This window comes from Dermacentor variabilis, chromosome 11 (genome assembly GCF_050947875.1).
Source record: "Dermacentor variabilis isolate Ectoservices chromosome 11, ASM5094787v1, whole genome shotgun sequence".
NCBI classification, from domain to species: domain Eukaryota; kingdom Metazoa; phylum Arthropoda; class Arachnida; order Ixodida; family Ixodidae; genus Dermacentor; species Dermacentor variabilis.
The window spans coordinates 67,301,500-67,326,011 of NC_134578.1; the positions used below are offsets into that span (position 1 = coordinate 67,301,500).

At 43.7% G+C, this 24,512-nt stretch overlaps 1 protein-coding gene and 1 long non-coding RNA gene across 2 annotated transcripts in view; both read right to left on the reverse strand.

The window, feature by feature from the left end:
- Positions 1-24,512, reverse strand: part of LOC142564321 (uncharacterized) — a 66,399-nt gene that overhangs the window by 22,110 nt on the left and 19,777 nt on the right. The window contains exons 5-8 of the mRNA XM_075675276.1: positions 22,235-22,374; positions 11,336-11,388; positions 8,080-8,188; positions 404-577 (exon numbers count right to left, since the gene is read on the reverse strand). Of these exons, the coding sequence (XP_075531391.1) occupies positions 404-577; positions 8,080-8,188; positions 11,336-11,388; positions 22,235-22,374 (476 nt within the window). The remainder of the gene's footprint in view (positions 1-403; positions 578-8,079; positions 8,189-11,335; positions 11,389-22,234; positions 22,375-24,512) is intronic.
- On the reverse strand, positions 15,677-18,967 carry LOC142563069 (uncharacterized). Its single transcript, XR_012824295.1, has 3 exons — positions 18,566-18,967; positions 16,605-16,814; positions 15,677-15,774 (listed from the first exon to the last, which is right to left on the reverse strand). It is a non-coding gene; the product is annotated as an uncharacterized LOC142563069 (long non-coding RNA).

The window sequence follows — 24,512 nt, forward strand, 5'->3', positions numbered from 1 at the left end:
GTGGCAGGATTGTTGAAGCAGGAGGCTGCGATGTTCGCAGGCAGAAGTTCAAAACCATGCCTTCCTCTGGGTTTCCTTTCTTTTTTTATTTCAAAGAGGAGAGCATAGACACCATAATTCTATCTACCGAAAATGTCTACAATGAGGCGACGAACATTACGCATGAAGCGGATATTATTAATGATAAAATGTTCCAGTGAGGATAACATAATTACGAAGACCAACACTAAGATAGCCTAGCTTTCCTTGTTATGGTGTCACAACTCGTATGTTATAGTAAAATGCCGTGGTACGAGTTGAAAGTAAAAGCTATTGTCTTCGTAGCGCCTGCAATTTAACATCACTGGCCTCGTATTTATATTATTGTCCATGTAATATGTAAAGAAAACTAAAAAGAACTCACTTTAAAAAGGCCTTAACTTGATCACGGGTACAAGTAGACAAAGGGAGGTAAGACTCTGTCTCTGGCTGAAAATATTGTGCCATAATATATTTTGGGTTATCAGGACAATTGAGAGCCCCTGGGCTGTTCTTGAGGTAATCTTGTGCAGCGTTCCCATCATGTCCTGAGCCGATGCTGAAAAACGTGAAAATGAGGCGTGAAAGCTGTATACAGATATGGCTGTGCTAATATCCAGTAAAGCTTGAAGACGGATATACGACAGATCATATTTACCTAATGTTCAAATAAGGAACACCCAATATAAGAGAAATGTAGAGTATTTGCGTAATTTGAATATAGCTGGCCGTTGTCTAAATTGCGTAGTATCTTCAAGGAGGGAGAGCCATAGAGGTGGTGACTTGTCAAGTTTTGCTGCAATAGAGCTTAGCCTCATGCGTAGATGTACTAGCAATTCAGTAAAGATATCTGGTTCGTAACTTCCTCTTTGCAATTTTCAGTAATTAAGTAAGGAAGTCTGAAGTGGGCAGCGAGCAAGTAGATGGGCGCTATTTCGACACAGGAATTAAATGCTTGGTTAATCTCACCTTGTTTGCATGTCTCTATACTGATTTAGCAGGCTGTATTACTCTCGACTCCGTCAAAAATCTCAGCAATATACGCACTTCCGATGATGAAAAACTCCTTTGTTATGTTATCATAAGCATCACAGCGTACCAGGTACTATATATTTTCAGTTGTTTTGATTTACAAGACTTTATTTTCATACAACTCCAAATAGCTAACAGTACTTATGCTTGTGAAATACCGCATACAGCCTTTTTCTTAGAGGGCCCTTTACCAGACACCATCGCTAACTCAGTTATACATTGAAACTTAGACAATGCCGTCAAGAAACATATTATAAAATTAATTTTAATTGAATAATGATAGAGGAATGTCTAATCAATTCTGCAGAAGCCCGATAGGTGAAATAAAGTACATGAAAGAGAAAAATTGGCATCCAGCTGAATTGTAGGCCGAAGCTACGAAGGAACCGAATACGGATTTTTAAGAAAGAAAGCCTCGCACTTGGAAAATTCGTACAAACCAGGATACTTTTTCCCTTTCATAATAACACAGGAAATAGAGGAAACGTTACAATTTGCTGCACCATGCCGCCAGGAGGTGATCGTCACTGTCAAGTGATACATTGTCCCTTTTGCTTTCACTGTCGTCATAAACCAACGTCCATTCCTGCCTTCTTTTCATACCTTAGTCGAGTGTTCGCGTTCGCGTGACGAGCTATGCCTCCTGCTTTTAGAGCGCAGTTCTTAGGCGGCCGTTCTTGCGGCAAACGTGGTCGGCGGCGGCAGCAGCAACGTAACCGAGCAAAGGAGCAAAGCGAAAGATGAAAGTGAATGCGGAGTAGCGGGGAAAACGAGAGGAGGAAAGCGGAGAGGAGGGTGCAGATAAAAAATGAGGTGGAAAGTGGAGGAGGCTGTGGCGAAAGCGTGAGCAGGAAAGTGTAGTGTGGCGGCGATGACTACGAGATGGCGCCAGGGTAGCGGGCCTCGTCTGGGTGGTCTGTCGGCGGCGGATGCTGAGAATCACGCGCACGCGTCACCCGTACGCTGTCTCTCGCGATCTCCAGATTAGTGAGGCAGTCGCATTGCACTTTGCCCAATTTGCGACGGGCCACACGAGACAGATTGTCCGCACCAGCCTATATAACGCGAAAGGGAAACACAAATATAGCTGCGCCTAAATTTCTCATTAGGGAGTATCGTCGTTTTTGATTTTTTTACTCTCTTCCTTCTTTGCCGCGCGGCGCACTTTATGGGGTGGCATTGCACGCTTCGAATTGGACGAACGATCGAAGTCACGTGCTATTGCCGGTGACGTTGCAAGCAGCGCATCTTACGCAAAGGAATTTATGCGTGTGCCCGCCTCTCGCGCAGGAAGGGCTGCAAACTTAAAAACTGTGCGTGGCCTTTGGTTCAAAATTTTAACCGTTTTTGCACCATTCAGCAGCTTCATATTTTCTAGACACGATGGAAACCACGTGATATATTTACCATGCTTGTTTATTTGCAATTCCCAAGCCTAGCGATGTGCTATTTAGCAAACCTATACATGGCGTTAAGCGAGCGTTAATGTTGATGTTGTTTTTATAGAGAGGGCACTTTATGCCGGCCTACACGTAGAATTAGTGTGCTCTATAAAGATAACGCAATCATCATCACACATAATTCATGGCTTCCATAGGGGACGGCACCATTTCGCGTTTTTGTAAGGGCATGGCAGCTGGAAGAGGAACATCCGAGGAATGATAGGACGACATGGAGGCAGGATAGCGGATGGAGAGGATGGATCACTAGGAATGGTTTTAAAGAGACTAACGAGAGACACCACTGGATTTGTCAGCCCAGAGATGTCACACGGTGAGCGCACTCGGCGAACGCGCGTCTGCTTATCTTGCAGCAAATGTATGCGCTAACGCGACCATTACCGCCAGAGTTGTAACGCCGCAGTTTCCTCAGACACGCGCTTACGGGCGCGTCGGGTACAGCACCGACGAATGGTAGCCAACAGGGTTCTGTTTACACTACAAAGCAGGACGTAGCTCCCGTGCTCGCTATCGTTGTCGTAGCTTTGCCAACCGAGTGAAACCATAATTAATAAAATACTGTATATTTATGGAGCTATATCTGTGAAAGGGCAAGAAATCAGTCATTGCTCTTTGGAAGGCATGTTTCAGCATCGTGATATAATAGATTTATTCGAAAGAGGGATCAACCAATTTATTACAGCTGCCCGGTCGCAGATTTAGCAGATACCATTCATACAAGTTGCCCAAATGCTCAAATAAAGAACCACAGATGTTAAACGTTGCACTCGCTTCATGATGCTGACTTTAACCTGGTGTGGGTACGATCGGGAAAGCGAGACTTCATGGCATCGCTGCAGATTACCCGTTGCACTAGCTCCCTACGAGCTAACGAAACAGCAAATAAGTTCTGATATCGAGGCATACCTTCCAGCAATTACGATCATTTTGATAGACGAGTAATAAACCGACGAATCATAAATCACCGGCTACTTGTACTGATTTCGTTTATGTCAGGTCAGAGAGACTTCCGTCGTAAACGCCGTTATTGCTTTTCGGGCTCGCGCACGGAGGATGGTATTGGTTCCCAAAGGACAAAGTAGTCTTCTACCTACCTGTCCACTGTGGACACTTTTGACAATTGTAGGCTCGTCTAGAGATCTTGCTTGCCTCGCCGGACTGCAAGTTATGTTGAAAAATGAGCCGCGTAAGATCATATGAACAATCCTATTGTCTGAACAGATTCCCTAAGGACCTCACCAAGAAAGCAAAACGCAGGGTAGGCGTAGTTTTAGAAAGCTACCCATGCTCGTTCGGCGGATAGCCGAACGAGCATGGGTAGCAACGAAATTTAACAATGCTGCACTGGTCAATGCATTTGCTGATGTGACAATCTCCAGCAGAGCGGGTGCGGCAGATAGTAGTAAAGTGGATACGGTAGATAGTAGCAACGTGGCCATTAATGCAGAGCAACCACGCCATATACACTGATGCTTCTAGGGGAACTTTGACAAGACACAGGTCCTCAACCTTGAGCAAGTGCAGGGGCTTCTGCAGGTACGCAAGGGGACCTTATCAAGCGCTTCGTTCTGGAACTAGGATTTGAAAAAAGAGTGTCCATTTGCATTCCGGAGGTGAAGAACGGGTTAAAGGAAACTAGCGGGCTGTTTCATCAGCATATTCTTATTTCAGTTTCATTTGGGCCATCGTCACAATGAAGTTACCTTTTGAGTTATTGTTGCTATACACGACAGATACACGACAGCTTTCCGCGGCGTAATTTCCCTGTCAGAAGAGCAATATCGAGCGAGTGCATCTGGCCTTCCTGAGTGTCATATCCGCGCCGTGGTGCTAGACGGAAAAACGAGGTGTTTTTGGGGATTGATGGCAACGACATTATGAGAACCTACGGGGGTTGATATTTCAGCAATAAAGTTTCAGCAACGGTTATTGTTCTTTCTTTTAATTTTGCGAAAAAATGCGTATTTAAATAAACATTTGCCATCAAAAATAAAATAGTGTAATATCACTTCTACGTCTGTTTGTTTTAGACCAATACAAGGAATGCACATATCCAAAGTGCAGAAGGTCGAAATGATCGACACCGTGTCGGAGAACATACAAGTGGCGAAGCTGAATGTTTCAAGCTTGTTTTTGCTTCACTTGTGTTTTAAAGGCGCTTACAGGTAGTGAAGTCGCAATAAAGTCGTCTCAGAATGAGGGCTGATTCTGGGGTGAGGATTTTTAAAATATTTTTAAAGTGCTGCTCTCAAGTCCATACACTTCAGTGCACCCAATTAACTTCGTCGAACACACTCGATCGAAAGGGCACTGGTAGCGAAGTTATCATCACAAAACCTTTCCGCTTAACAGCTTGCAAATGCAACTAGTGTCGAGGTGCTCGTGTGGAGTGCAACTAACTTTACCAAGCGTCCTGGGCCTTCTGGTGCATGCTGCGTTTATTGCGTGAGCCACGTCACTTTGTCTCACGTAGTTGACGCTAACAGTCACACTACGCTTCGAAAAGTCATACCGCGCGGCTGGAATGGTAAGGTACCTGCATCGTAATCATCAGCTGTTTGAATAAAACCCACCTTACGTTGCACAGAGGATCGGGAGTGGCCACCGTTGATGTCACAGAGGTAAACACATTTGTAGCTTAAAAATGCCTAACGCAGCAAAATTAAAACCGAAAAATTTTGTGAATCTTTGAATTATTCTTTGTGAAATCTGGTCAATCAAGCAGAATGATGCTGACCGTAGATGGTCATTTGTGAACGCCATATATGACGCCTGTCAAGTTCTACTTAATCAGACACTGTTAACACAGGAAATATTTACTGTTCTGAGCGAAGTGATGTGATAATTACAGAATGCCGTTCTATGCAGACAAACAATTACTTGCATGTGAGCCGTATCGTAATCTGTATCGTTAACGTGTTAGTCATAGTCTTTGTTAAAGTGGACAGTCGACACAAAGATAGATTAAGGCCTCGTGTTCATTTCTTGGTGTGCTCTTGCACACATTTAAAACTTTAGACAAGCGCGGAGAAAGCCATTTCGTACTTTGTAATGCTTGTTTATGCTAACCGGCAGCTTTTTTTCAACAGTTATAGTACGCTCATAAATTTACCTTTTCGCGCAAATAATGCGACGTTGTTTTTAAAATTGGTAGAAATCCCGAGCCCGTAAAGCAATTTTGGTGCTGCAGGTTTATCCCAAATGAGAAGGAGAGGTATGCTCAAGTAAAACTCTTGCCTGGGCTAGTTGTTTCATGCTTGAATTAGTAAAGGCAAGGCGCAGAAAACCAGGACTCAAGAAGAACACAAGCGACAGGACCAGCGCGACAGGACCAGCGCTGTTCCTGTCATTTGTGTTCTTCTTCTTGAGTCCTGGTCTTTTATGCCTTGCCTTTACTAATTCGAGAAGGAGAGCTTCTTGCACACATTATCGACGCTGATTAACCGATCTTGTGTGCTGTAGCAGACAAAGGCTGAATCCTATCTTATAACTAATCCTATCTCATAACATTACTGGCAAGGCGAAAACTTCCAACACTACACCTGGGCAAAGAATTATGACAACAGAAGGCCGTAGCAAGAAAGCTCACCGATGTATCTACCTGTCGCAGGAAAAGCTTCGGCACGCCATATGGTCGATCGGAGGTAAGTATTAATGGAGCAGCATTCTTAAGGTACTTCATGCACTTTCTAGAGACTACGTATCTGCGTATGTATGTACATTTGTATCTACGTTTGTTTGTAGCAAATCGTCTTCCCTCCCACCCGGGTCACTTAGAGAGAGAGAGAGAGAAAGACAAAGGAAAGACAGGGGTTTAACCAGAGATTATCTCCGGTTGGGTACCCTGTAATGGCAGAGGGGCAAGTGGATTCGATAGGTGAGAGAAAGAAGGGTAAAAAAACTACACACACACGCACGTACACACGAAATGAGTAGTCCGTGGTCGAATGGGTAGTGCATCCGGCTGCTCTACTTAGAAGCCTGCTGTGTGTCACAGGGTTCGCTACGAACCATACTACCGATTTGGGTCACTGAGCATATGACATTAGGTGCGTACGTGACGTTCTAGAACGAGTATAGTTCCCAATGACGTTGGTCAATGTGCATGCCTGACTGAGTGGGTACCGCTGTTCGAAGAAACTCTTTGACGCCGGCATGGAGCAGTAGGTGCGTGTCACTCTGTCTGTGTTAGCGTTCAAAGAACTACTTGGATGACAGCTTGGGTTGATTGGATTAGGTTACAGCTTGGACAATGATTCAATGATCAACGCATAATCGTCGACAGTCATCGTGAGATGGGTTCTGCCAAACATCTTATGTGCTATGTGGTGGCGACACAGTGCAACGTTGATTAATAGCTTCCCAGGAAATATATATGTGCATATACGCAACAAAATTATTTGGAGGAAGCCCAAGTTTCGCGTTTAGGGATGGATCGCGATAGCGCTCAAAGATCACTGACTGCTTCTCGCGCTTCCCGGCACCTACAGCTTAAGTAACCGTAATGTTTTTCTGCGAACGCTGGTGGGGATTGCTATGCCCGAAGGCGCGCTTGTTGGTTATTTTTTATGCTATTGCAGAGCACTGAGCGGGACGCACCGCTCCTATTAAAGCTGACACCAAACGCAAGCTGGAAAAGTGGCGTGTGTTCGAGTTCCCGCGTAACAGAATTAAGTTTTCTCGTATATTCAGATTACAATGCGACGCCATCAAGTCTGTAGGCTGTAGGTAAGTCGTACTTTAGTAATTTTTGGACGCATTTTAGTTTCAGAAATAGAATTAGTTAACTAGCGCCTATGCGCCACACGGAGGTACTGCGTGGTTGGGAATGCGCGGTTTGGGACAATTTCCTCGGCCACGGACAACGACAACGCGTCCGACTTTCTGCGACACGGTGCTCTTAGCGCTATCGCGCTAATATGCATGCGTAAAACCCTCTAAAAGCCACTAATGTTGGGAGAGGCCTCCAGGACTTTGCATGCATTCTAGCTTCTCCTGCCCTGAGACTTTGTTATGGTTGGACAAATGCAATAAAAAATAAACTTGCACACACAAAATTTGACGGACAATTTATCGCGGAGCAGATTTCACCATTTATCTTTTTTTAGGAAATATCATTCGACTACTTCTCACGTGTCACATAAATTTAACAGAATTAGGGATTCATACAAACATTTCCAAGAGATATGAAGATGCTGAATATAGCAATGTGACAACATACCAACGGACTCTTAAAAGCACGTTGAATGGGAAACCTGGAACTACGTGGCAGCTAGATCAAAAAGCACAAAGAGAGCACTCTGAAATAAATGTTATGAAAGTGCACCCTTTGCTAGATGGCAAAATATACTTGCAGTCTATCATAATATGTTGCCATCAGAATCCAGTAGTAATATATATTTCGAGAAAAAGAAGTAATGGTGATCACTTTTACAAAACGACACAACGCATTGGTATGATTCGCGTAGAAGTTGCACTTTGCCGTAATATTTTTTCATAAATTACCAGTAAAATAAAAACTCAATTTCAATGTGCGGTATAAATATTGCTGATGATGCTGCGTACTTACATATGAAGTATTTCGTGGGTAATCGTCGAGGAACTGCTCACTACGTCTGAATCGACATATACTATGCCACAAGCGAGCATGCCGCAGGCACCTCCAGTATATGCCACCCCTTGAAAAAGAAATTTTGAACGGTGCATTACGGCTCTGGTAAAGTAAACGTTCACAAGGATAGTCGCTCCGATTGCACAAAAACAATAGTGGGCGCAGAGTTATTAGACAATACTACCGCTTCCCCAAAAGTCCAACTACAACCAACCAGCATTGCAGTAGCACCTGTATTCTTCGATTATTCGAAGATTTGCTTGCCAGCCATTGCGGAGTTTGTTATGATTGATTTATTTCTCTTATAAGCACCTGCCGCCCTCTTATGGCCACAATGTACAGACAGCGAGACCACTTTTGATGTGCGAAATTAATGAATACATGTACTTAGCATGACTACCATAAGTTGTCTTTATTGCCTACAGGCGTGTTATTAGAAGTGCGCAGTGGGTTCTTTAACGTGTATATTAAAATGCAACGCTTTAGATCGCACGGTCCTACTAACACAGTATTTCTAGTTTCTTGCGGCAAATATGTTCTTGTGTAAATTGCTAATATCGCTTGCCCAGGTATGGACAATGACAAAAAGTACTGTCAGTGTGCGTTTAATCTGTTCCACGTAATAAAACGATGCATCAACACCTAGAATTCGCACATACATCGGCCCTGCATAACTTGTAGGTATAGGGGCACTTCGTGAAGTAATACACATTTTTCAACGGCGCATTTCATTTTCACATTTGGATCATGTTTCGGCTACCCTTTCTTGAACCCTTGTGTATGAGCCGACGGATGTCGGTGACTCATTATGGGCCACTCCGGGAGAATGGACATGTGCGACTATCAGAGAAGGGTCACAGCGGTTTTAAAATAATTTCGGTATGGACTACTCTTCTCTTTGCGTGCACTTCTCGTCACCATCCATACAGCGATGAAAATTTTAAAAAAATCACGTTGGGCACCATTCCATGCCTGCGGTGACGTCCCCACTGAGCATTTGCCGTATTTGCCATAAAACCTAAACATTTCATGAGAGTAATCCTGTGACTTGTGCACTCAATAAGCTTCAGCATAGAACTGCGTTATATTTTTAACATGTTGGACAAAAACACACTTTTGCACTGCAGATTTTGTTGTGTAGCATATATTATCCCTTTCCGCTATTGCTTTTCCTTGCACATATAGAACACGCACTTCCAATGTCCATATTATATCCCCTTCACTGTTCAAATACGGCCTTCTTACTCCGATCTATGACGTCAACTTACCTGGCCCGACAGCTATAGAAAGTAATGCGAATGCTTCCCAGTAGGCAACAGTGATTTTGACGTCAGCGCTTTCATAACGCCAGCCTTGTCAATGGAAATTTTGGGACGGGTATCGTGACGTCATGAATCGGAGTGCGAAGGTCTTGTGCTATCAAGGTTGTGATGGTTAATCGCGCGCTTTATTTTTCCCTTTTTCTTTCGCGCATGCGCATGGGTTTCGTCGGAGGAGTTTTCGGTGTGCGAGTGACCGACAGCCGGACGGACGAAAGGGCGGACAGACGGGCGGAACAAGGGCTAGCCATAAACACTTTAGCTATAACGCACTCCTGTTATATTGATAAAAATACCGTATTATTCGCTAAAGATAACGTCCACCAAATAAGGAACAGTACGAGAGTCAAAAGAATATGCTAGGCAAAGCAAACAATAATTCACTGCACCGTATAAAACTGTGTTGCAGTAAAAGAGGTTACCACATGACGAACACCGAAGTAACTTTAGGTGCAACACCTGGACTCAACTCAGGCATTCATCATGACTTCACAGAAGCTTGTCGTTCCTCTAAGATACTTATATTTTGGGATATTTGACTGTTCATGGAAACTGATGTGTTAAAATTTGCTGCCTTAACTTTCAACAGTCATCAATATTGTCATTTACTATGGCGTATTATTATTTTTTTTTGCAGTCGTTGAGCTGCTCATGTTGAAGTCAGGGGTTCACTCCCGACAACGGTGGCCATATTTCAAATGAGACCAAACACAAAGATTCAGGTGTGCGTCACATTAGCTGCACATTAACGCACCTCCGATAGTAAGAACAATGCGGAGTTTCCAGCACCAGTCGCTTCTGTATCACATCGCAGTCGTGGCACTCAAAAACCACAAAAGAGATTATCCATTATTTGCCTCATTTGAGGTAAGTAGCTTCCTGCCTAGTCTCATTTTACACCTTTTTTAATATAAAGGAATGCATAGCTGACGGGGCAATGAAACCTCTGCCTTCAAGCGCAGCTTTCGAATGTTCTATTAGGCTACCAGCACGTGCCTACTTTACTACTCACACCCGCGAGCTTTATGAGACCTTCCTATCCTGCTTCACGTGCCACTGTCTCATGTTTCATTTTCCTGCCAGCTAACACTGTGACAGAATGTATTACAGTGCACGTTATTCTGGGTCGCCTCAAGTTCCGCAGTAGTTTATTCTTAGCAGCTATGCAACATAAAAGCTGAGCGACGTTGTAGAGCTTTCATGTCCATCATCTTTTCACGTTGCTTTGTCAGTGTACAAATACCATCGCTCGTTTAACTTGTAACACCTAATACATTAACAGGTGTCTACAATTCTGGAGTACTCACTTGTAGGTCAAGCGACAATCCATGCATCTCTCATTCACGCCCGTTCAAACCTATGAGAGCCTACCAATCTACATGTCTTGGATATCCGAGTCGAATGTGTGCGTTAGGAATGATGCTGTTGCCCTCATGCTATCGTCCTTACCGCCAGAGTTGTCAAGTTGCTGTCGCACGCACGCACGCACGCTAGACTCGCGCAAGTGCTCACTTTATTCGCAGGCGTCCATCTGATGACGCATGCGGAGCCCTAAAGAATGCCGGAGAGCACGTATAGCGAGCCACCTGCTAAATGCTTCGTATAACATTGATTCCTGCAGTGCTCGAAACCTGGGCATTGCTCTCGCCGAGAAAGCAATTTCTGCAGGTTTTGTGCTAATAAGACTGAACACTTGGTCTTATTAAGAAACCATATAGTTTGCATTTGTTTTAATTTCCAAGCACTTCTTTAAGCACTCGGATGTTTTCTCAGTTTTATCATGTTCATCATGATGATGTTTATTTTATAACTTGTGTACCTTTTATTTTGTCCCCACCAATTGTTATTCTCGCTGAGCGTTTCTGAATATATTTCGTATACAGAAAGACGCTTACCTTTCAGTGTTTGATATTTGTTTGTCCCTTTAGGCGTACGAGCGAACATGTTGCTGTAAAATGTTAAGATTATAACAGTTGGGTTGCGTTGCAAGAGATACAACCGTGGTAGAATAATTAAACAACGTATCTTACTTTTTGGTATCTTGATTATTCCGTTACTCCAAGGTGTACCCTCAGGCATTTCATGATGATAGGCATCCTACGTGTATGCAGTGTACCATCGGGCCCCGCATTTAAGATAGAGCCACGCAGTCCAGAGAGCTTCTTGTATAATAATAATCATTACTTCAACCCTTGAAACTTCTAACGTGACATTCGAAGTTTGTATTGCAAGTAGGGTAGTTTTTATTTATAGAAATTGCAGCAAGTCAATACGTCGTATAACTTCAGCTTTACACATGCAGTCGTGTGGGATGCAGGTAGGTTAGCAGCATATTCGCACAGTTGTTATTCGGTATCGAGCACAGGCTTTCCTGTGGAGCCTTCTGTTTTATGTGGACCCCCTCATCTTCTTGTGCTTAATATTATGAGTATAGGGCAGCAGTGACAAAAGGAGACGACTGCCCACCGTAGTTGCATGATCCTGGCTCTTAAAGCACTATCCTAAATCACGTTAGACAAACAAGCCCGAGTAATACTTATGGTTACCTTCACTTGAGCGTAACAGAATAACATAAACAAACGTTCGGTTGTTTTCAGTAGCAGGTCCGTTAAACACAAGTGTAAATGCCACCCCATCCCAAGCCTCTAGAACTTCCTTCGCACGGAAAATTTGATGGAGTAGGAAGCCGGTACGCGTGCGAAGGAGGGCAGGTAGTGCCCCGTAGAAAAATTGGAGGACTTGGAGGACTTGGAGGACAGTTTGAGGTCTAGAAGATCCTTATTGTGGCATGCCGGAGAGCGATTGTGAGTCAGCGGTATAGGTTCCTGGACCCAATGCACTGCTAATGTGATAACTTCACCAGCCTATCCATGTTTTGGAAGATTTGGAATGTTTTGGTATTTTTTTCAGTTTCATCAACGCACTCAATTCAGTGCGTTCCATTGAATCAGTGTAATCGTTAGACCCCTTAAGGTATTAAATAGCGCTGAGAAAGTCGAAGGCGTCATGGTAGACGCCGCGTGATAAGCAGGTGAAGTGGGTGAAGCCCGAAACCTTTTGAACAATAGCCGAGGGATAATGGCTAAAAGGCGTGGAATCAGAAATAACCATTTTTCTTTTGTTCGGTCAAATCATGCGTAATCAGTGTGTACACGTCATATCAGATATGAGGAGCTATCGCGGTTTTCGTGACGTCGCGTGACAGACAGGTGAAGTAACCTTGGCCCAAAAACGTTTTTGACCAATCAAGGAAGGCTGATTGCAGAATTTCAATAGAAATGTTTGGAATAGTTTTATGCTATAGCGCCCCTAGTCGAGATAAGCGACACGCGACGTCTATGGCACTGACAAGCAGAGTGGCCGGAGTTTAATTAAAGCGCGGGAAGAGCAAACGATAGTCTGCTTCTTCCGTAAATACGTAATTATTATCGAAATTTGAAACAGACTGTCGTTTACGGCAGCCTGCTTAAAAACTGCGTCAATAAATAGGCGCAGCAACAGTAACAAGAAACGCACGGATCCACACATCCATGTTGATTGAGGTCGGCTAATGGCCGATATCAGCGGCCTGTGGTAATCCGTTCTGTAGTTAATCCTGAATATAATGAAGTAGGTGGAATGGGAAATTTACTTCTTTATATCGAAATGATGTAGTGAAATTCGACATTTTATGCAAATAAGTACAGTAGCCGACCGATGTCTTTTACAATAAAAAGAGCCGCAGAAATTTCCGAATTATCATGCACTCGAAAAAAGCAAATTTGAATAAGAAAACAATTTATTTTGATCATTTTGACAGTCTGCGACGAATGATGCGGTTTCATTCCGCGTCGACAATATCTTTACAGCAGTGGTACGATTTAAGCGAAGCCAGTCAAGCATTAGCCTGCTCTCCGCCCCCGCAGCTGATAGTGTCGCCCGCACTGAGACGACGCCATCATGAAAAGCGCCGGCAGCGGGGAGTGAATGCTTCGTCTGCGCATCGCTTCAACGAGTCGCCGAAACTCGAGATTAGCCAACCTCAAATACTAAACGCGCGCGAAGAGAGCTAACATGATGCCACGCCGTTTCGAAACGCTCACTCTTCGCCCAAGGGGCACATTACCTCTAAAGAAGGGTGCGCGGCTGCGTATGTCCTCAGCCGTGCTAATAGCCATGCGCAGCCACGGCTTCAACGCGCGCCAGAAATTATGAAGCGCCAACATGTAGCATTACCCTCACCCCAGCCCCCCGCGCGCGCACTTGGTGGTTGTTACCGCGCGCGAGCTCCCGTGCCCTCTCTCTCTCTTTCCGTGCGTGCCAAGGTGGTCATGAAGCCACCATCTTTCTTCTCTCACCCTCGCACACTTTTACTCGCACCAAAAACACAAACTGTGCGGACCGCGATAGCATCTTATCGCACTTGCACTTAATACGGAACATGAGGCGGCGCCACAGCGGCGGTCGCTCTTCTGCCGCCGCTCGCGATTTGAAAGGTGCATTTACAAACAGACGCTTGCAATTCGATCATTTCACCATCAGCGTCCGCGGATGTTTCCATTTATTGTCTTGGTATTCTTGGTATATCAAAATCGCACGGAAACATACTTTGTTATTTGGGGTTCTAAACAGATTGTGTGTTAGGGATAAGAGGTTATAAAAAGTTATTATAACGTTCATTATAGTTACAGGTAATTATAGTAATGTTTAATTGTATTAGGAAATAAAGCGTCCAAAAAGTGTGAGAAGCAGGTTTCTTTTTTTTTTTTGGAAATCGAGCCAATGAGAGACAGGTTACTTCGCGCTCCGCTTGCGAGATTGCCTCGCCGCGACCGACTGCAAAATCGGGCTAAAATGTTAAGAGCAGCACGTGCTGTACGGGGGCTGTGTTTTTTCACCAATCCCGAGGGGTAGTTCAGGGCCCCTATAAGTGATGGATGCCACAATCCAGTTACGAGCTTCGAGCATAATGGCAGCATTCCAACAACCTCTTTGAGGCAGACGCTGGAGCTAAGTCCGGCTCGCCAAGCCCCTGCAGCAGTACCCTCTTTCTGCAGCTACGTCACCCACAAAGACTAACCAGACCACGGGATTGTGCTGAGCAAGCCGCGTCGTGCATCTGTGCACAGCACGCCGTGCTGACGGCAGTATTTACGCTACGCGCAGCAGATGCACTTGCATGAGATTAGTGGTTATTTGTGTCGCCCGCGAAAGGCGCAAGTGTGCGCGCTCGCGCTCATATGCTCCTATCTAGCTGTGCTACGTGGCGGGAGCCTGATTGGTCCTGCACCATCTTGACCGTTGTATAGCAGCCAATCCAATTTGCGCATTTTGGAGCCCTATCAATACCTCACTCTGAATCAGTCTTTGGCAAATTCTCTAGAGAAGAGCGGCCAAGCTTGAGCGTGTGATGGCAAGCGCACATGTAGCCTGAGCTTAGGCTCCGCATCCTCAGAGGCTACCTGATTGGTAAACACTGATATAAGGTGGAGAAGTATGAAAGAGGCCTTTGCCCTGCAGTGGGTGTAACCAGGCTGATGATTATTATTATGATGATGATATAAGTTAGCGAGGCCCGATGGCTACGAAACCAATAAGCCATGTGGTCAATGCTTTATTCCTACCTCGGCGGGCATCCCTTACAAAAATTTTTAGTAACATTTTATAAACCGTCTTTAGACAAATGTTACTAGAACCTATCGACATTCTATAAACCGTCTTTAGACACCGTAACAACTTCCTAGTAACCTCCTACCGACTATTGGCCACCGATATTGAATTGAAAGTATAGATATAAAATGTCGATAGAATTCTTACCGACTGCTTATTATCTTATGTCGGTAGAAAGTGTCAACTGTGAAGCGACTTTTTATTGACTACCTTTATACATCCTAACAACATGCTAGTAACATCCTGTCGACTATTCGCCACAGACAAATAGTTGACAGGATGTTACTAGGAAGTCGTTAGGATGTATAAAGGTGGTTAATAAAAAGTCGCTTCACAGTTTTTAGAAAGTACATAAAAATTGTATTCAGAGGTAATTACTTTTGCAATTATATATTGCAAAAATAAGCTTTAATTATCTCTGAATAAAATCTTTATTTACTTCCTAAAAACTGTGCAGCGACTATTTATTAACCACCTTTATATATCCTAACGACTTGCTAGTAACATCCTGTCAACTATCTGTTTGTGGCAAATAGCGATTGCCAAGTGGCTAGGTGTGACATGCAACAGAAGAAGACAGGTTTACATTTGTGCTTGAACACATCCATTTAATATCCCCGGGCTAGTAATGAGGACGAGTTCTCCAGCTGCCCTGGAAGTAGGCTGAAATGTTGCGTTGTGTAGTCTAGAAAAGAGAAGAAAAAAGGCAATATATTAGTTTTGCTACAGTGACATTGCAACACACCATGCATCTGTTTCTTAAAAAGGAAGTGCACAAGACAAGTTTTCAACCCTGTGAGCTCTAAACATATCCACCTGTTTTTTGCAAAGTCCTAAAATGCATGAAATGACTGAATTAGTGCATTAGAGCTGGGAGCATGATGAATGTGCGTAACACCAACAGATGCATGACACATAAGCTCTATCATACCAATTGTCATCTACAAACAAAAGCTGTAAATCAACTTCAGTGTAATGAACTTCGATATTCGTATTGTGACCAGTACATGGAAGTTTCATGTGTGAATTATCTTAGCAAGGCAAGGTGCCACTCAGAACTGTGCTGCAGCTTTGCTTGGGCACAGCTACATAGAAGAGTTGACTTTTGTGTTGCACTTAAGAACCACGAAATGATACAAGCAACATGTAAGCAGTTGAACAGGCATTATGGACGTTCTACAGCAAGATTAGAAAATGCCTTTGCTGTGCAGGCAGACATTGTCAAAGCGAGCTTGTTACTAAACGTGTTAGCTTTCCACAAGACAGGATATTATATTATCAGTGCATTCATATGACCAGGGCCTCTATCACAAAAATACATATGCCAACAGTAATGACAATTTTCTAGTTATGGTGGCAAAGCTTACATTATAATATGCTAATATAATCAGGTTAATAGCTATTTTAGCTGGAAGGAAAGGAGTATACCCTAAGATAGCACTGAAATTGCCATGAAAGGAGTTTTGTTGAAAACTGCACAAAGAATATTAAGATGCTTCTTTGTGACACACATACTTAGTGTGGTGTTGACCTTCTTGGAATCCAACGGATCCTTCTGTGGAAGGCATTTGACAGCCGCCCAAAGAAGCACCTCCCTTCAACGTCTTCTATTAAAAAAGGGGCTGTAAGGAGGCCCTCCGCGAAGTGAAAGCCTGAGTTGTTAGCATCCAGGCACAGCCTCTTGAGCAGGTCCTTTTCAACATATACACCGCCACCGATGTCTACCTGTGAAACAATACAAGCACAGATTCATTTTATACACGTAATTATCAAGGAATGGTTAGGAAATAGGGTAAGGTTTGCAAAAACAGAAGTAGCTGCTCTTGTTGATTCGGTTTAAAGAACAAAGCAGCCTTACGTATACCATACATGCATTGTACTGAGCTGTGTACTTTTACGTAAGACTAGAAAGTATTGGGAACTTCAATGCGAAAGAAAGACATGCATCTGCCTAGAACTAAGCAAATGTGTGCCACCCCTTGACACAGAGTGAGATCTGGTGCTGTTTTAGTGATTAGCAGACATTGAAAGCTTCAAGCCTCATCGAGTATTGGGCCAAGCTGTGCTCGAGAACTATCAAACAAGATGCAGTTGTCTTCACATACAATTCTGACTTCCCTTTGCAGACATAGTTTTCAATTTACTGACTGCACTTGGGTGTAAAGATTTTGTCTGACAGAGCGAATAAACCACATACACAAGCAGCATTTTCATAGTTAGCATAGTCTTTAATAGGTACTGATACTTTCAATTTAGAAAGCCCTGTATATTGGGCCTCATCAAACTAATTTCATAAAAGGTTTGTCAAGGTAGAAGCATAGAACTTTACAGTCATTAGAAGACAGGTGAAAGGAGTTAATTATTGCAATTATTACTGAAAATTAAATTTTAGACAGCTCATCCCAATGAGCAATTGATGCAAGCAGTTTGTACATGACATGTCACATAAGCATTTAGATATCAAAAAATAGGGATTAGAGAAAACCTTCCCTTAGAGGTTCATTAGTGCAAGCAGCCATGCCCTCCAGGAGACATAACTTCTTTTCCTGTAGGCAGAAAGAGGCTCGAGTATTTTATTGACACATATATGTGCCCATGCATATATGTTATCTCTGTTGTAAACTTTTTTTTCATGTACATGCAAGATGTGTTTATAACATCTCATTGTGCACAAAATTTGCGTAATAATTTAAAGACCGCGATTTTGTAGCGATGCTATTCCTTTTCGCTATTCGTTAGTAGTCTGACCGACACCCCGGCCCGTGCTACGTACTGCAACTGCCGGCCGTTAGCGGTGGGCGAGAAGAGTGATATAGAATCGCAGTCTTTAAATTATTACGCACTGCCGTAACCTACGATTGCAAGAGCTGACATCTCGTTATTAAGATTTGGTTGCTCTGTGTTTCTTAAGGGCCGGCGTCTGATTGAAATGTCTAGATTAAAAATAAACCTCGTTATTGTAATATCGGCCTATATACGCTCTGTAACATAGAAGACAAATACGCGAAGACACTCAAGAACATAAATACACACAGGTTCTCGCGACGCGGACCTCCAAACCGAACTGTATACATACAAAAACCTTCATACAAGCTTCTATCTGCTTAAGCGTCAAACATAGCAATCGTGTGTCAACGCGCGAAGACCATGATACATCGACGTATACATTACAGATGTACTGTACTTGCGGGAATGCCTATATAGCGAATAACTTCTTGCCAGGAAACTACCGAACGAACACCAACTTTCAATGTGTTTTCATAATTGTGTGCCCATTCAGGCATAGCAATCAAGGCGGGTAGCAGAATGCAAGTACGCTGTAACATCAGAGGAAGCTTTCGTGAAATTGCTTGCTAAATGTGCACAGCAACATGGCTAACATACGATAGGAAAGCGCTTTGCTCTAGCTAGTTACACAACGCTCATTACGTAAATCATAAGCTTCAAGAATGCGCGCAAGCGCCAAACTTGCTTACCTTTCAAGACTTGGCAAACGCTCCTTCGTCTAACAGGTACAGAGGCACCGACGTTTCTCTGGCGCAAGCACTGTAGAACTTCCGATGAACTCCAGCTCCACAAAAGCACAACCTTCAACAGTCTTCCATACACTACGATTCGAAGCCCCAGTACCAGACTTTTTCACGAGAGCGCGGGCAGGCAGAGGCAGCTCGGCAGAACAAAGGCAGCTCGGACGGGCGCTGTACTAGGGCACTCACTGTCGACACTGGTGGATCGCTCGAAACACACGGCGAACTAATGGCGTTACACGAGTCCGGAGGGTTCGGGATGGCTACTGGACACGACAAGGAGCACATTTTGTCTAGGCACTTCTAAAATATAACTCAAAGACCACCTAAATTCGAGGAGCATTCACTACAACCAACGTGGTGTGTCGACCAAACAAATACTACCGTAGCGCCACTCTGCGGTTTTTAGAAAAATGTATCTTAAATGAAAAAATTGCGTGTTTTTTTCTAATAACATTTCGTAGGGTCTTTTAATAGATTTGTTGGGTCCAAAAGTGTGTATATTGTACTTTGTGATACGAAGTTTAAGGAAATGTATATATAATAAAAACGTAGCGGATGTTGCCTTCAAGATTCGCAATTGCTTCAGGTGCATGCAGCTTGCAAAAGCACGGCCTTCGAGATCAGACTTTGTCACTCAAAGGAAGCCGTAGCTGGGAGGCGGACAGGCATTTAGGCCCCAATCGTTGGGTTTACAGTGTCTAGGTAGGCTTCCTTATTTATAAAGAATATACAGGGACTTAAGCCGAACCATGAGCGAGCTTACAGACACGCGCGGTACGATTCGGTGTCCGATCCGACGTGCGGCGCTGCATGCTCCGGCGATTCGGGGGGGGGGGGGGGGCACACGTTGCGTGCACATGTGCAATGTGCACATGGCGTGCATCCGAAAGATTGAGCGGCGCGTGAGCTCCGCCCACATCCAGCTCCCCAGCTTGAGTTCATATCCACGTCGAGAAACGCAATATAAACAGCTCTGCACAACACTGCTTCGCTTTACGCGAACACTGTCGATAAAATTATCGCCCTGCGAGTGACAGAACACTTCACGACGGCGCCTTGTCCACTGACGGCTCCACTAAAGGCAGCGATAGGGCCGGTAGGCATAGCTAGGCGGACGCTGCGGCCGACGGCGCTTGCGATCCAGCCCGAGCTCGTCGAAGAGTGCTTATTTTTGCCAAAACAATTAACACTGTATACATTAGGTCGGTCGTAATTAAATACAATTGGTTTACTCGACGCAGTCGTTGCGAAGGGCAAACGTGCAAGCGAAGCGAGCGGCCTCGCTCAGACGGTCGGTGTGTGATGTCTGCCCGCGAAATGCCCTCGCGTACGTTGCGCCTCCCGATCTCGCCAGTCGTCCGTTCCCGCGCTTCGGCACGGCAAAACACCTCGATTCGGGCTGCCGTTTCGGCGCGTCGGACGCCGGGTCGGACACCGAATCGGACCGTGTGTCTCCCGCTTTGGTTGGCGAACACGAGCCGATCAGCGCGCTGTCCGTGCAGCTCCGTCTGCTTGCAATGGTGCATGTCCTACGGACGTCTTTGACACCTACTGAGCACGAATTCATGATCACCGCTCATATGCACGCTTGCCATGGCGCTAGCTGTTGTGTTTTCGAGAATACGTGCCCTCATGTTGAATTGGTGGGACCATATTTCCTCTTAGCTTCCGGTATTAGAAGCACTTTTTTTCTATGAACATTCTACTATCATCTGTTACTAGGAAGTTGATTAAAAATTAGGAAAACAGTTACTGTGCAAAAAAGCATTTTTTTAAAGCAGCCAGTCTTTGCATATTCATTTATAGTTGAGATTATGTTATCTGTTCATTTCTCACTAAATCATTTTTAACAACTTTCTAGTAACCAGTGTTACTAGAAAGTTGATTGAAAATTGAGGAAATTTACACCTGTGCATGAAACAAGACTGTCTTGCACCAGCCATGTTCACTGAATAATTATAAACTTATTTAATAATATTCATGCATGTTTTGTAACTTGGGTTATGTACTTTAAGAACATAATTATTTTTATTGACTTCCTATTGAATGGTGTTTCTAAAAAGTTAAAATAGTGTGTCTTAACTTTCTAGTAACTTTCTTTTTACATACTGAAGTTAGAAAAGAAGCAACCAACTTTCTTTTGACAAACGTTACTAAAAAGTAAAAGTCAATAGGATGTTACTAAAGTTGATAGGAAGTTGATAAAAGTTCTAAAGAAAGTAAGGAAGCATTTTTGTATGGGATGGTCGAGAGTGAGTAGACGATAGTCGGCTTTCTCCGGAATTGTGTGATTCTTAAGGAAATTCGAAACGCAGACCAGGCTACTTCATCTTGTTTAATAAACTGCGTGAGGAGAGGGCCTTTGTTAAAACGAGAACGTAAGAGAAAATCATGAGTTCGCGCTCTGCTTTTGAGCCGTACGAGCCACGCACGATAAGAAATTTGAATTAGATGTTCACAGTGGAATGTTTTTTTTGGCATGAAACCAGAGTGCGGGGGGTGGTTCAAGGACCCCTTTAACATAAAAAGTTTTTCTTAGATAACCCGCACCCTGTGTAAAAAAGTGTGGGGCCGAACTTCAACTGAAATTATGTGTTTTAGCTTGCCTCCAGCCAGCGACTAGTAGGTAAGGAGTATTTTTGTTGTCAACCAGTAAACCCTGGGTTAATTACTGGGCTCCATATATAGGTGCAGTAGTGAAAGCGCCTGTATAACTCTCATCGGCGCTGCCACGACAAAATATGTCGACCATGTCAGATCCGGCGAGCGGTCACACGTCTTCATGATCTCCTTCGGAATGTCTATTTCTTGCGCACGGCAACAGCACTTACACCCGTATTCAGAAAACCGTCTTAACTTGAAGCTCAGGCTTGAGTTGGTTTAAATGACGCCTGTCGTGAACGCACAAAAGGAAACCCAATGAGCATCTTGGGCGCGTTCACACCAGGCGTCATTTAGATCAAGTCAAGCATGGCCTTCAAGAGAATATGCATTCCTGAATACAGGAATTAAGTTGAACTGGGCCGTGAAGGTGCAGCATTTGCGCAGATATTGTTACGGCATTTCACATTTTACGGGATCAATTTCATACACCATAAGGATAGCCCGAACAGCTCAATTGAGCTCTAGATATTGCTCTTGCACCGTGACGACGATTCCGGAACTGACCTTGCTATGTTGTTTTGTACGGGAAAAGTTCACAGGAGCATTGTGGCCGCGCTATATTGAATCGCGACGTCGATATACATTAAGAATACCATTCATGGTCCGCACCCTGGGAAGTTTCAACTTCTGTACTTTTTCGCTTGCATAGACGGCAGAATATATATATATATATATATATATATATATATATATATATATATATATATATATATAATATGTTTTTCTTACGTTAGCTATCTACTTTCTGTGTAAAGTGTTCTTCGTGCATCGGTCTGTCTCCCGCCCAAAAACCATGTGCACCATGAACAATCTCCAAGACTGTTATTTTTGCTAGCGATTAAAAATTAGAGAAAAATATCTATCGTTCACTGGTCCATTTCAGTAAGTTTGTTACGACGGATGTGTTTTTACATATCAATCAATCTAATAAACGATCAGCAGGTTTCTTACTTGCTTAGATATAGCGCTGCGTCAATGCCAGAAAATATATGGAGGTGTTGCTTCATGAAGTTCGATAGTGAAACTGCTGAGGAGGCTTCGGTCAGGTTTCTGTTCATTGGATGCCTTTTGTTGAGAAATTCAGAATATTCCTGCAATTAAACATCACAATCGCAATAATAATAGTTGTGTGTTTATTGAGTTTGTACGACCATACTCATTAGATTAGTTTAGGCTCAGTGAAAGAGCATAACAATCCAAGAAACTGCTATTTGTGCGGTAAATATTTCAGTTAGAGAACGCACTTGCTATAGGGACGATATAATAACTTTGTTTAGGTGTATTGAAATGTGCAGGGAGTAGTGAGACTGATTTCAGGCCCACTGAAGGTAACGCCACTCAGCTTAAGCAAAAAATAATTCGCCACGTTAAGCAGGCTATGCACCGACAGCCGCGACTCCCTCTGCGTAGTGATTTCCATTGTGTAGCGTTTGTAGCGTAGCATGTTAAACGAACGAAACCAGTTGCCGTGCCTTTCTTTTTTATTATCGGGATCAGGCTTTCCTTTTGGCAAACATATGGTGTGTTATCTCTGCAGCAAGGGCTGTGTTTTGCATGAGTTCAAGCATTGTTTTGTGATTTCTTTTTTCATTTGTCCAGCGATCATACAGGTCGTGGCACCGTCGTGGAGGCCAAATTGCATTAGTAAACGATGGTGGTTTGCTTGCAAGGCAAGCAAAGTTTAGACTTATTGCGAGACATTCCGACACTGAACTCAGACCACGTAGACAAGTTTCACCCAGAGCAAATTTCCGTCAATTTCAAGTGACAGCCTGTGGGAGGGCCAATCCGGCCTCAACACTCCTGATCAAAACTTCGTCCACACTAGTAAGCTGGTGGGGGCAGGGTCAGGCGCACTGTGGGCTAAAGGAACTTGTGTGCTGCCGTTGGACATATTTACGGTTGTGGAGTAAGCTGGGTTGTTGAGGTCTGGAGCTGATTGGTGTAAGTCATGAATTTGCAGGGTTGTGCGCCTTCTGGTCGGCTGCAAGGTTGAGATGTGGAGCTACGTGGCGTTGAATCCAGTGCACCTTGAGAAAAGTCGCTGAGTTGCGATTTAAGGTCTCTACTACCTCGTAGATTTCCTGCGCATTTTAAACCTTCTTGAGTCCTTGAACAGCTACTCAGGAATAAGTGAAGATAAGCAAGTGGATTAGTGTAGAAAGTTTAGAGAAAGCCATTGGTACGACGCCGTTGATGGTTCGATAACCATAACACTGCATTTCTTTAGATGTGGAGCTCTGGTTACCGCATACTGGGTGCGCTGTCAGCGCAAATGCATGAAAATTTTCTTGATTTTATAAAAAAACTGCTTTTCATCGGCTATGTCATTCATTTAGGAAGGAGGGCTCAATTATTATTTTTACAACATGGCAATACTAGCGTACAATTCCCACTCATTTTATTACAAGACTTCCATTGCGGTATGATAACTTACCTAACTTGACTATCATTTGCTCTTATATACCTATTCATAATCCTTTGGCTCTAGTTTTGAGCCGATAATACCCCACGAATTCTAACAATGCCAACCTCTTACAAACCACTTCGTATTTGGTAATAAAAAGACTATCTTATGAACTTACCTTGAGCACTACAATGTCTGTAACTACAAGGCTCAGGTCGAGGATATCTGTTTGCGTATTCCGAAGGTTCAGGTTCACCTTGTTGAAGATTAAACATGTTAAGGATTACTGACAACAAAATAATTAGGCACATCGCGGAAGCGGCATCCTCTCGAGTACATCGTTATTGTTGTCTAATGCAGCGCGCTTATGAGGTGAAAGTTATCGTATGAAGCTGTTTGGAACCAACGGCTTAATTTCCGTGCACTTTACAGAGTCGGTATGTTCCGTGTATGATGCTTAGCATCAACATTGTCAGCTGTGGTTCTGTCATGCCATTGATGCTCTTTTTCTTTGTGCTGACGACGTTATGCACAGAATGGCCACCAAGACATTAGTGTGCCATATAACCCAACAACATATTCTTGATACACTGGTTTAACGACCACAAATATAGATAATTTCACATGCGTATTCAGGCGATTTGTGAACGACAATTTCCATCAGACGCGTCCATTGTCATCCTCGCGCGCTACGGCAATCGCTGTTGTAGATTACGAAATATATGCATAAACGCGTCGCACTCCGACTGTGTGTGTATGACAAGATATTGCCTTCGTTGCCATGTGCTGTTGCTGCGCGATAGTTTAGTGGCAGCTCCAACC